Here is a 13,908-nt window from a genome sequence, read left to right as displayed (position 1 = left end):
TATCACACTCATGATGGTAATAGTCTTTTTAAAAAAAATTGTGTTTTAAAGTATTCCCGATCATTCTGTCAAATCATTTGGCAGATACACAGTAACACAAACCAAGTGGAATGATGGACGACGGATCGAGCGGCCAGCATTTCGTAGAATGTTCTATGTGTGGAAGTAATGTGACTTATTTCTGTGTTCAGTGTAATGAGGATCTTTGTAAAACTTGCGAGGAACAGCACAAAACTCACGATGTCCTTATATACAGAGAGAAATACGCCACCATCTACCCAGAGAAGTGCTCCACCCACCCGCAGGAGGAGTATTCCTACTTTTGTAGGGAGTGCGAGGTATCGCTCTGTGGGTCCTGTGTCCAGAGCCTTGGGCATTCAGGGCACCTGCTTGTGGACATCAAGACGGCTTATGACGAACATCGTCAGAATTACAGACAATGGTGTTACAGAATTCGATCCGAAGAACTCCCTCGCTGCCAGATCCAGCAAGGCAGAGTCGACGGGGAGCTTGAAGAAAGACGGGCTTTGTTTAGGGATATACTAAATCGCATTGAGAACCAGGCGGCCAAATTAAAATTGCTTATAACTGAACTTGTTGATGAAAACAAAAAGGCATTGGAAGACCTTCAGAGCACTCAGTTAAATGATCTTGAAAGAACAAAAAGTGACCTTCTGTCGGACAGTACCCATCTGAGCGAGATTTTGGATGGCTTTGAAAAGTCAGCAAGCTATCCAGCACGATTTTTATCGTACGTAAAAGAACATCCAAAGCTTGTATTACGGTGTCCAAATGTTCCCGATTTTCCGGTACCTTTTTATGAACAGAGGGATTTGAATGGAGAAGATATTTGTAAATTACTTGGACGTATTGAAACAAGGGCATCAAAGCCTACATCTAGAACCCCTTCTGTGACATCTGGCAACCCTTCTTTGGCACCGGGGCCTGCATCTAGAACCTCTTATAAGACGGCTCTGAGACAGAAAATAGACGTCCCAGAACTGACCAGTATACGCCATATTTCTCACTTTGGGACGAACCAGGTATGGGTCAGTGATTCAAGCAACCTGGTTTGTAAAGACTTGGACACCACAGAGTCAACTCGAAAGTTGTCTGTTTGTGATGACGGCTATGGCTGTCATACGATAAACGACAAGGGGGAACTTTTCTACATAGATACCAACTTAAATATTCTCAAATGGTCAGAGAAAATGAAGGACAAACTACGCCCTTATGTCGAGATAACCAAACCGTGGGTACCAATGAGTGTCCATTTCTCACGCCAAACTAACTCACTGTTGGTAGGGATGGTTGTACCACTGAAAAAAGCCAAAGTGGTTCGGTATAACGACAGCGGCCAGGAAGTGCAGAGTTTAGAGGAGAACAGAGAAGGGCACGCGCTGTACGAAGCACCTGCTTACATCACTGACAATCTGACCGGGGACGTGATTGTGTCCGACTATAAGAAGAAGGCTGTGGTAGTGGTGGACAGGGACGGGGGCCACAGGTTCTCCTACAAGGGCCCTGTCCTGGGATTTCTCCAACTGTTATGGCCGCGCGGGGTCACGACCGATAACCAGGCCAATATCCTCGTCTCCAACTTCAATACTCAGAACTGTGTACATGTTGTGGACAAGGAAGGGCACTTCCTAAAGGTCCTGGAAATAGACGCCGGCTTACTGAAGCCTTTTGGTCTAAGCTATGATTATTTGAATGGACTGATAATGGCTGGATCTTGTAATAGTCAAACACTTCATGTGCAACATTATTTAGCGTAATTCATTGTAAAGCTCTGGTCTGTAACACCCCCTCCCCCGTGGGAGGAGGATCAGGTAGAATACATGTTGTCGAGGTTCGCACGACGCTGTTTTAATCGATGTTTTAATATGTTTTCTTTTCTTTTCATTTCCTTTTTGGTTTTTGCAAATGAACGATGAACTGATATATTATAATTTCTCTGCGTCATAGTATTGACTTCTTACCGGGTATTTAACAGCTTTAATACAATTTTACCGTAAAGAAAAGAGAGTTTTTGGTTTTTTATAAAAACATGCCTTCTCATTGAAAATTAACATAACACTAGTAAACACGACATTTAAAAACTTGCTTTATAGTTTAATTTAATGATATGTAAAAGTTGACGGTCAAGTTTATGAATGCAAAACAGGGTGTTCCCTAATGTAAGGCAACATGAATGCCGTTTCTATGTGAATCAGTACAGCAATACAGGTTCGTGTAACAGTATTCACATGCATTAACTTCAGGAAACTATCTACAGAAAGAACAATCAAAATACTGATATATCAGTTAGTGCCATAATTGGCCAAAATTCTATTTTTACAAAATTTTCACTTTGAAATATCATTTTTAGACGGGGCCACGTGACCCCGTCTATTGGTTTACTGTCAGCCGAATTCTCAAACCGGAAGGCACGCGTAGAACACATGAATTGCACTGGCGTCGGAAGCAAATTGAAAGTGGGGGGAGGGGGGGGGGGGGGCTAGACTTATCCTCAGAAATATTGAGAAAAAAGTAATTCCCATACTTCCCCAAAAAAAAGAAATTACTTACCCAAAATTTTCTTTCCAAAATCATGAAATTCCTAATCCCTGGGGAGGGGGGGGGGGGGGGGGTAGTATGCTTCTGAATCCAACTTTTCAATCTTTCAAGGTAAATTTAGATACAATAATCTTTCCTGCGAGAAAAAGTAGGGGGCTGAACCTTCTATCATGCTATGTTTCTAATGGTAAGGTATAAATTTGTAAAAAAAGTGGGGGGGCTAAGCCCCCCCTAGCCCCCCCCCCCCCCCGGTTCCGACGCCTATGAATTGAGTCTACACGGTCCAGAAAGTTTTCATGCATTTCAGTAAATATGTATCATAAAAACACGCATTAAATCTTTTTAAGTCATCTGTGTATAAACAAAGTTCTATTTAGAAAATAAACAAATAGTTTTATTGATCAAAATATTCTTGCTCGACTTCCGGTTTGGTGCGCGCCGAAAATGGCATGAATTTTTCGGGGGAAGAAAGGTGAGGTTTATTTCGATGACAAATATGTTTAAAACGTGTGGGACTCAACAGAAACTTTGCTAAGCAATCATAAATGACATTCCAGTGATAATTCATGGTCTTGGGGGTTCCAAAGCGTACATGTATATAGTGTATTCGAAACTGACAGAGGAAATTCGAAATGGGACGCACGAAGAGCGATAAAGAGAAAGAGAAAGACGTTAGTCCTAAGGCAGCACAGGAGGTAGATGACAGTGAGGAGGTGTCTAACAAGGACTTAAAAACACTGTTTACGAAGCTGATTAAGAAGTTGGAAACGTCCATGAATGCAAACCTCGAGTCTCTAGGGGAAAAGATATCAAATGTAAGCACGAAATTGTCAGAAGTAGAGAAAGCCCTAGATGACCAGAACCTGAGAATCACTGACCTCGAACAGATGAAGTCTGAGAAAATAGGGCCACAAGAGGAAAAAATTACAGAGTTGGAGAATCAAGTAGAAGAGCTGCAAAGATATATAGACCAACAAGAAAATCGTTCGAGGAAATATAACTTGCTGTTCTATGGCCTACCCAAAGTGGATAAAGAAGATACAACTGAAGTTGTCCTCAATTGTCTGGAGTCAACTCTTGGGGTTTCGGAAGCCAAGGATATCATAATACAGAATTCGCATAGGATTCCAAAGAACCCATCTAATACGTATAAACCGAGTGCGCCGGAGGCAATCATTGTGAAATTCGCAAAAATGGCAGACCGAAACCTGATCCTCCATCTCGCCAGGGTTACAACTCTTCCGAAAGGTATGGCAATTCGGACAGACCTCGTAAATCACCTGAAAAAAAAACGTAGCGAGCTAGCCAGCAAAGCATACAAACTGAGGAGGGAAAAAAACTTGAAGACTCGGATCATAGAAACAAAAGATGATGTAATTCTCCAGTGCCGTAGAAAGAGTGAAGACAAATGGATCCCCTACCAAGGATGACTGAGTATAGTTAACATAGTGATAGATCATTATTATTAATGAGTCCTACAGGTACATATAGTTACATAGTATAGTTAACATAGTGATAGACCATTATTATTAATGAGTCCTACAGGTAGCCTTATTAGCCTATTTTCCGTATATATGTAACACAAGAGGTTTTTTGTGGCTATACAAAGCTTATTATAAACCTACCTCACATTCTTGTTTGAAACTTTTCAATTTTTTTTTGTTTTTTGTTTTTTGTTTTGGTGTAAGTAGATGCACAACCCGGAAGCTTTTGGTTTTTTAAGCATGAATGTTGTGTGTGTATATGTAGCATGTTCAAACACAAACTTAACAACTTTATATTATGTCATATTTTAGTATAACGTCTGTAAACTGCAGGGGGCTAAATGATAGTAAGAAAAGAAGGGATGTTTTTAATTACCTTAGAGATTTAAAATCTTCCATTTATTGTCTCCAAGATACCCATTGTACAGAGAATGAAAAGAGTTCAGTATATGCCCAGTGGGGACATGATATTTTGATGAGTGCAGGTAGAACAGATGCTAGAGGAACACTAATACTTATGAACAATAATGTAGAAGTTAAAATATCCTCAACAAAATCTGATTCCAATGGAAACTTTATTATTACCAATATGTTAGTAGATAATAAATATAATATAACTTTGGTTAATTTATATGGACCAAATAGAGATGATCAAGATTTTTACTCAAATGTTGGAAATATTATAGAAGAATTTGGTAACGAATTTGTTATTTTATGTGGAGACTGGAATGTAGTTCAAGACTTTATGTTAGATTGCCATAATTATGTCAAAGAAAACAACCCCAAAAATAGGATAGAAATACAAAATCTTAAAAATAAATTCAATCTTGTAGACCCCTGGAGAGTAAATAACCCAACTTCAAAAAAATTTACCTGGACTCGTCGAAATCCCACAAAACAAGCTCGATTAGACTATTTTCTCATATCTGAAGAGTTAATGTCAATTTTAGGAAATGTTAAGATTATTCCAGGTTATAGAACAGATCACTCAATAATTAATATTGAATTTAAGATTAATGACTTCGAACGAGGTAGAGGATTCTGGAGATTCAATAACTCTTTGTTAAGAGACAAAGAATATATATTGAAAATCAAAGAAATTATTAATGACACAGTTTTTGAATATACAAGGCCTCCGTACGTGCCAGGGCCTGATGCGGAATTATATATCCGCAAAGATTTATTCTTAGATGTATTGCTAATGAAAATCAGAAGCTTATCCATATATTATTCATCACTTAAAGCTAAAGAAAGAAAAGATAAGAAAAAAGATTCTATCATTCAGATAAAAGCTCTACAAGAAATGTATGATATGTGCCCTTCACAACTTTATTCAGATTTATTAAATGAACTTCAAACAGAGTTGGAAGATATAAGAAAATATGAACTTAATGGACTACTAATAAGAAGTCATTGCAAATGGATAGAGGAAGGAGAAAAACCTACTAAATATTTTGCTGCACTTGAAAAAAGAAACTATATAAATAAAAACATATCTAGGCTAATAAATGACCAAGGAGTAGAGATCAATAATCAAAATGAAATCTTACATGAAGTAAAAAATTTTTATAAGTCATTGTATGAGAATAAAGATCATTTACTTGAGGAGGTAAATCTTCAAGAAGTAATTATGGAAAAGGATGTAAAAAAAGTTACAGAAACTATGAGAAATAAATTAGAATTAGAAATAACTAAAAAGGAAATATTAGAGGCATTAAAACTATTTAAAAATGATAAATCACCAGGAACAGATGGATTTACAGCAGAATTTTTTAAATTTTTTTGGTCTGATATAGGATCTTATATATTTAATTCCTTTAAATGTAGTCTTGATTCTGGTATCCTTTCTCACTCACAAACACAAGGAATCATTTCAATCCTACCAAAAGGACAAAAACCCAGAGAATATCTTAAAAATTGGAGGCCAATTTCACTTCTTAATGTAACCTATAAGTTATTATCAAGTGTCCTGGCTAGCCGTATGAAGCCCATTCTTGTTGACATAATCCACGAAAATCAAAAAGGTTTTTTAGCAGGGAGATATATCGGGGAGAATTCCAGACTACTTTATGATATTATACATTACTGCAATGAAACTAATACCCCAGGTCTAATTCTCATACTTGATTTTGAAAAGGCATTTGACTCAGTCTCTTGGAAATTTATTTCTAAAGTTTTAACATTTTTTAATTTTGGTGAGAATTTCCAAAATGCAATAAGAACTTTATTTAATAATGCAAAACTTTGTGTGATACAAAATGGTATATTTTCAGAATTTTTTAATATGGGCAGGGGATGTAGACAAGGGGACCCAATATCACCATATATTTTTATACTTTGTGCGGAAATAATGGGCCTTATGATAAGAAACAACATATTAATTGAAGGGATTAGTGTAATGAACAAAGAATATAAATTACTACAATACGCAGATGACACAGTGTTATTATTAAAAGGTTCGAAAAATTCAATTAAGACAGCACTTTCTTTAGTTAATGAATTTGCAAAATACTCAGGACTAAAACCTAATTATGATAAAACTAAGTGTGTAAAAATAGGACCCTTATCAAACAAATCAAATGAATATTTCAAGGATTTTGAAAAAGTTAACTGGTCTCAGGAACCATTTACAGTTTTAGGCATTACTTATTGTGTAAACTTAGATAATACATATATGTACGAGTTAAACTTTAAACCAAAAATCAATGAAATGAAACTATCAATAAGCGCATGGTCTAGAAGAATGCTATCTACAGCAGGACGTATCACAGTAATTAAAAATTTGATCTTCCAAAAATTACGCATCTCTTAATAAGTCTTCCTAATCCTCCAAGAAAAAATATAAAGGAAATTGAAACAATTTTTTATAATTACATATGGAATTCAAAAACATCAAGAGTAGCCAAAAGTAGCATTATTCAAAGTTATGAAAAGGGTGGGCTAAGAATGATATGTCTTGACTCTTTTTGCAAAAGCTTGAAAATCACCTGGATACGCAGATTTTTTAATGATGCTTGTCAGTCAAGTTGGAAAGACTTGATAATAAGTACTTTTCCAAATATTTTAAATATGACAATTGTTGGAAGACAAATACTATATCAACTGTCAAAAACTTGTAAAAATCTATTTTGGAAAGATGTTTTTTTGTCATTTTTTGAACTTAGAAAATGTACTGACAGTGAATTATCTATTTTAAGCCCGATATGGTTTAATGAGTCTATATGTATTAATAACAAATATGTCTTTTATAAGCAATGGTTTTTAAAAGGTGTACATCAAATACTACATTTTTTCAACAATGATGGTACAATAATGAAATACGAACAATTCTGTAACCAATATGATATTAAACCTCCGTTTACACATTTTTTAGGAATTGTAGATTGTATTAAAAAGTTACGGTTGAACTATGATACAGAAATTATTCTTCAAAATATTCCATATTATCCAGAATTTTTACGGATAATTAGGAAAAATAAACAAGGCTCAAGAGACTTTTATGATATTTTTATTGATGAGAAATGGAATAAACCAAAATCAGAATTGAAATGGGAAAAGGAACTAGACATGAATGTAAATAACATATGGTGGAAAAGACAAAACTTATTATTTTTCAAAATAACTAACGACGTACAATTAAGATGGTTTCAATACAGGATTGTACATCGAATTATTGCGACTAATACTTATTTATGTAAGATAGGAATAGTTGAATCAGAGTTATGTACATTTTGTAGATGTAATGCAGAAACTATTTGTCATCTTTTTTGGGAATGTGAATATGTGAGTGAAATCTGGGATAATTTACTAGTTTGGATGAAGGACGAATTTGAATTAGATATTCCATTGAACAAAATAGATGTTATATTTGGTAGATACTACAAATATTATAACATTTTCAATATAATAATATGTATTGTAAAGAGACATATATATAGAAAAAGGAGTAGAAAAGAATTACCCTCCTTTACTGGAATCAAACGTGAAATACTTTATTATTACAAATGTGAAAAATTTATTTACACGAAAAATTGTGAATTAGAGAAATTTCATGTAAGATGGGCGAGGTTGTCCTTTAATAATGATTGTTGATTTTAAGCCTTTTGCCCCTATGATCTTAGATATTACAAAGTAATTTATTTTTGTTTACTGTAAAATGCTGATTTTTTGTACTTGACTATGTAGAGTAATGTGCATATACATGCAAATGAATGAGTGGGTGTATGAATGATGTTATTTGTAAAAACACCCCGTTTCAAATTTTTTTTCAGTATATATAATGTTAACTTATAGACTCCAAGGCTCCCCAACCTCGGCTATAAGAATACTCTTACATGTTCTGGGGTAATAAAAACAGTTATAAAAAAAAAAAAAAAAAAATATTCTTGCTCGGGCTCAAATGTGGACTGAGTTACGTAACTGAATGCACAGCGCCGTTGACGATTCAGTTGGTGTACGAGCTCATTAATCAATAGAAGAGGTTGATGGTGGAATCGAAATTAAAGTTCCCAAACGCAATGTGCCATTTTTGAAAAATTGTGAATTTTATTTTGACAATCTTTCACCTGAATACTACCAAACTTCGATTCATGCGCAAGCCGAAGTTTAAATCGGGACGGGTTATACACAGATGTTTTACAATTTAAATAGGTGTTTTATTGTCTTCCAGTCTACTTGCGGTATGACTGCTGTTCGTCTCTAAAGGAATTTTGTACAAAGAAAATAAAAACAAGTCTGAATTTGCCTTCTCGTTCGTTGGCTCTTTAGTTGATTAAACTGAATTTAAATTTTAAACAATGCATTGTAAGCATAATCTATAATAGATTATACATTTTGGAAGTCTTATACATCATGTAATATATACAATATTATCGATTGAAGAACCAAGTTAAATGTTAATATTCATGTTTTCCGGCTTAGTTGGAATCAGGCTTGGGGTGAATTACATTGTAAAATAATGCATTACATTACCATTACTTCATGAATTCGGGCATTAAATTACCATTACCATTACTTAATTTTCTTGAAGTAATGCATTACATTACCATTACATGAGTAAAGTAATGCATTACCATTACTTTGTGAAAAGTCAATAAGTTTAAAAACAAAGTAATTTAAAAACTAAATAAAGAGTTTTTGTAAATATTTCATAAATAAAACATGCTTAAAATATTTACAGGTTCATGTTCACTATCAGGTTCAAATTTAATGACTTATACAAGATTGCTGTTGCACTTATAGTTCTCAAAGTAAGGTTGGTCCCGTAACATTTACACGCTAATGGCGGAGTTGACAATCTCTGTTATTTATGTCTCTGATTTTCGGAGTATGATTTTTAATGAAAGGAACGGTTGTATCGTAATTCGTGTAGGTGATGCACGAGTTTAAACAAAAAAGTAGTTAGTGGCGAACGGATTTATTTCTACCTATTAATTTGTCATGAATCGCAAATAAAGAAAATCTTGTCAGATAAGTCGGTCTTAAAAATCAAAATGGCGACCGTGACAAATCTTTTTATTGTCAAAGTTCTTGGAATCTTATTGTAAAAAAAATATTTCTAACGTCAGGTGCCTGTGTTTGTTATCGGTATACACTTTGTTCACTGAGTTTGTTAATTCAGCAGTTTTAGAGTTTTCGGGGTTTTCATAAAACTTTTATTACGGATACCGTCCGACTTGTGGATTTTCCCTTGGATCACAAAATTGAATAAATCTGATTAAAATTATCTACTTTGATATAGTTGTTTGATTTTCCCGGTTAGTAGTAATTTTTAAATTTTTTCCTTGGGGTCTTATTTTACATAATATACCGTTGCTTCAATTTTCTACAATTATGAAGGCCGGGATTGAGTCAAATTTAGACAAAGTATCAGACAATTGCAAAAAAACCCCGAATTAACATAGATTGTAACAACTAATTCAAACTCATAAATTTTGGAAGCATATTCGAGGAAATCCAGGACAATTACAAATTCAAACTTTCAAGACCCCGTCTTTTAGTACTCTCAGTACTTTGATTTTAACTTACCAGACCAATAGGTTGATAGAATTCTACACAGAATGAAAATAATATTCCTCTGAAGTAAAGGAAGGTTTTATTTTTATTAAAGCAAGTTTTAATTTACCCTGGTGTTCAAATATCAATCTTGCAATCAGTGATGGTCTTAATTGAAGGAATGGGAAATCAATTAAGAAATGTGGGGCTTATTTCACAAAGTTGCTTGTAGAAAATTTTTCTTCTAATGAGTATAAGAAAGGTATGGTTTGTTTAAAAAAAATCTTTTCAATTATCAAGTATTATGGAATTTTGCTACAAGTACATTTTCATAGATTAATGATATTTTCAGCTAACCGAGACGAAGTTATTACTGGTCCTAACTTCACCAAACATGCATGGCTGGTGCATCTTGTGGTACTGATCATATGCTCTCAATAGCCATGGGTGCCGAATCTGAGCCAACGGCTCGGGATGCTGGATGAGGTTAAGGTTTTTGGAGCTGGTTAAAGATTTTCGAGCAGGTGCCCTTTGATAGACAAATCTTCGTTATTATTGGTTTGGTCTTTACCAGATCAGCTTAGATGATGCATCTTGTGATACTGATGCACTCCACACCCTTGGATGCTGAATCTGAGCTATTAGTTTCGGATGCTGGAAGAGATTATATTTTTTTGAACTGGTCACATGTTTTTGTAAATAATAGTAGTACCTATTCAAACTTGCATGGTTGATTCAACTATGTTATAAATAAATCAAAAAGGTGTCTTCAGATACAGAGAGTGATCTTGATTATTTAGATGCTTAGACGGGTTTAACATTTTACAACAACTCAAATGGTGTTAAGGTCTTGGAGCTGGTACCAAAATAAAGTAAATTTTGTTGATACCTAGTCAAACAGTTTATAAAACTATGGATGTTTAAATAGAAATACAGAGCTTGATCTCTATTATCGTAATGCTGGAGCAGATTTCATTTTTTTGAGTATTTATATACAGTTTGTATAAAATATGGTATTATCAAATATCTTATGATATTGTATCATATAATATGAACTTGCATTATATGATATTGCTGTATCAGACGATATTGTATCATATCGAATTGTATCATATAATATGATATCGTATCAAATTGTGTCATGTTACATGATACGTTATTACATGCTTAGTAAGTTTTTTTCATATGCAATACAGCTATATTTATAAAACCACTATCAGTCTCAAGGGCTGATACAGATCTGAAGGGCCGATATGGATTCTGCAGGGCTGATATGAATCATTATCGCATCCCTTTCAGAACTTTTCTTATTATTTCCACTTCAGAATTAGTTAGAAATTTCAGGCAATGATTCATACGTCACAAAACCTTGTGTGACTTAATTCATGCATTATTATGTCTTCCTTGAATTTAGGCATAAAAATGTACTTTAATTATTTGATAAATAATATTATTTTATTATTAGGTATGTGATAAATATGATAATGCATACCATTTTATATTACAACCTATATTGGTACCCTCGGCCAATAACAGCTCTCGGGGCTTCGGCCATCCGGCTGATATTAGTGCCCTCGACCAATAAGAGCCCTCGGGCCATCCTGCTGATATTAGTGCCCTCGACCAATAACAGCCCTCGGGCCTTCGACCATTTGGCTGATATTGGCGTCTCAGGCTGATACAGGGTGTATATATGGAAAATGGTATGCATTATTTTCTATATATTGCAGTATGATATTGTATAGTATGTTACAAATTTATGTCATATAACAGTATACAATATTATATCATGTGCTACGGTATTGATAAGGTATGATATGATATAGTTTCAAGTAATATGACATCACATAATATGATATTTTTTCTATTGATATGGTATCATATTTTATGATGCAATATTGTATCATATGATACAATATTGTCTTCCATGAAACAATGTATCATATGATATAATTTTTGTTTTATTTAAAATAGTGAATCATATACATTGTATCATAAGATATTGTAAATGATACAAAACAGTATTATATCATGATACAATATCATAAGATATGATATCATATCAAACATAATTATATGATACAATTTAATGTAGTATGATACTATGATATTGTGATCATGATTTCATACAGTATGTTATTATTTTATTTTGTTATCTCAAATGACACAATATTTAATATACACTCAACAAAACTTCTCAGTGTTCCTCCTGATAAATGGAATAATTTTGAAATCACAAAACAAAATTTAATTAAATTTTTTTAATTGTATGTATTGTTTTTATTATAAATTTCACGATGAAAGTCAATATTGTGCTTTCATTCTATAAACACGACAGATATAGGTTTCCAAATTTAGCTGCGCAGCGTTTCATGCCAAAATCTTGGACCAGTCACTGTTCTAAATTGCAAAATTTAGGTATGGTCCATCCTAAAAGTACTCTTATTAAAAGAATAAGTTTTCATTTATTTTTAATATTGATTTATTAAAATGGAGTATAGACCCATAATGGGTTAAATTCGTGGTTTTCACCAAAAACGTTCTATTTTATTGATTATTGCCAAACAGTTGAAAATATTCTCCTGTACTCTAATGTGTCAACGTAGCTCACTGTGGAGTCTTGTAGTCCATCGTTCTCGATTGAGAGGGTGTTCGAATCGTATATACGGCGTTTTATATTTAATTCATTTGCTTTTACGTTAATATTTTGCTTTTTTATTGGATTACTATGAAAAAATACCCAATACCATTTATATAATAACTACAATTACGTAATGTTCATGTTCTGTACACAAAATGTCGGATAAAATTAGGCTAGCACAGATATGAGATCATGCTGTAATGTTTAGAAAGCAAGCAAATAAAACAAAGAAGATAAGTACCAAGTACATTATTTATTTGTCAGAGAATGCAGTTCTATATTAGACATGTTCATGTACTGATGCACAATTTCAAATGTAAATATTTTTAAAATGTCCATATGCCATTTTACAATCCTGGGTACGGGGGGATTTGTCAGCCCTTGTACGCTCTTGTCCTTTGCTGTTTTTTGTTGTTTTTTTTTTGTTGTTTTTGTCTTGAACATTGTTTAAATGTTGAGCAACCTGAAGGAAACGTTATTTTGATATGAGTCTTTTATTTAATAAGTGTTGCATCATTTTTATCGGCAACTTAAAACAATCCGTGGGCTCTGAGCAAAAATCAACCAAACCGGCGGAAGTGTTAGTGATATTTAGCAGAGGTCAAGGTCTCGGGTCACAAACAGAGATCAAGGTGGTCAATGCTTCGTTTTTCACAATTTGAAGGTTAAGTGAAAATCGGTCATCCCGATGGCAAGACAAATAAATGAACTTATTTCATATAGGAAATACATTATACTGGGTGAACGCTTAGTTTTGTTGAGTGTATAGTATCAAATGATACCATACTTTATTGTATGGTAGTGTATTTATACATATTGTATCCTTCAAAACGTAATGTTTACATAAAGTATGATTATCATACAAATTCACGCTACAATATCAAATATTTTAATATAAGAGATTTCATATGTACATGTATTATGATGGTGATGTCTCATCTCGGAGAGCTTTGTAATATGTGAATTACAATGTTTTCATTAAACTACTCTGTCTTTGACATGTCTATATATTGTACTGTATTCCAATCAGTAAAGTTAGTAATTCGTTTCACTATTGCTACTTTTAAAAGTTGACTTGTTAGTCAGGAGATTGATATGGCCTATGGGCTTCTCAAGTGTTGACCCAATTACGGGTCTTTTGTTAACATTGTCAAAAGCTTGTTAAAAAAACCCACATTCTTCATATGGCCCTCTGTATTATTTCTGTCATAATTTGAACAAACAACAATA

At 33.7% G+C, this 13,908-nt stretch overlaps 1 protein-coding gene across 1 annotated transcript; it reads left to right on the top strand.

Annotated features, from left to right (window-relative positions):
- On the top strand, positions 1-1,855 carry LOC128166715 (RING finger protein 207-like). The gene has a single exon (XM_052832034.1). The coding sequence runs from the start codon at positions 111-113 to the stop codon at positions 1,776-1,778; it is 1,668 nt and encodes a 555-aa protein (XP_052687994.1). The 5' UTR covers positions 1-110; the 3' UTR covers positions 1,779-1,855.
- Positions 1,856-13,908: the final 12,053 nt, after the last annotated feature.

This window comes from Crassostrea angulata, chromosome 10 (assembly GCF_025612915.1).
Source record: "Crassostrea angulata isolate pt1a10 chromosome 10, ASM2561291v2, whole genome shotgun sequence".
NCBI lineage: Eukaryota > Metazoa > Mollusca > Bivalvia > Ostreida > Ostreidae > Magallana > Magallana angulata.
The sequence above is the reverse complement of the archived record's forward strand: the minus strand, read 5'-3'. Positions and strand labels throughout refer to the sequence as shown.

Coding starts and splice junctions, on each gene's coding strand:
- LOC128166715 (XM_052832034.1), top strand. CDS start 111: ATGATGGACGACGGATCGAGCGGCCAGCATTTCGTAGAATGTTCTATG.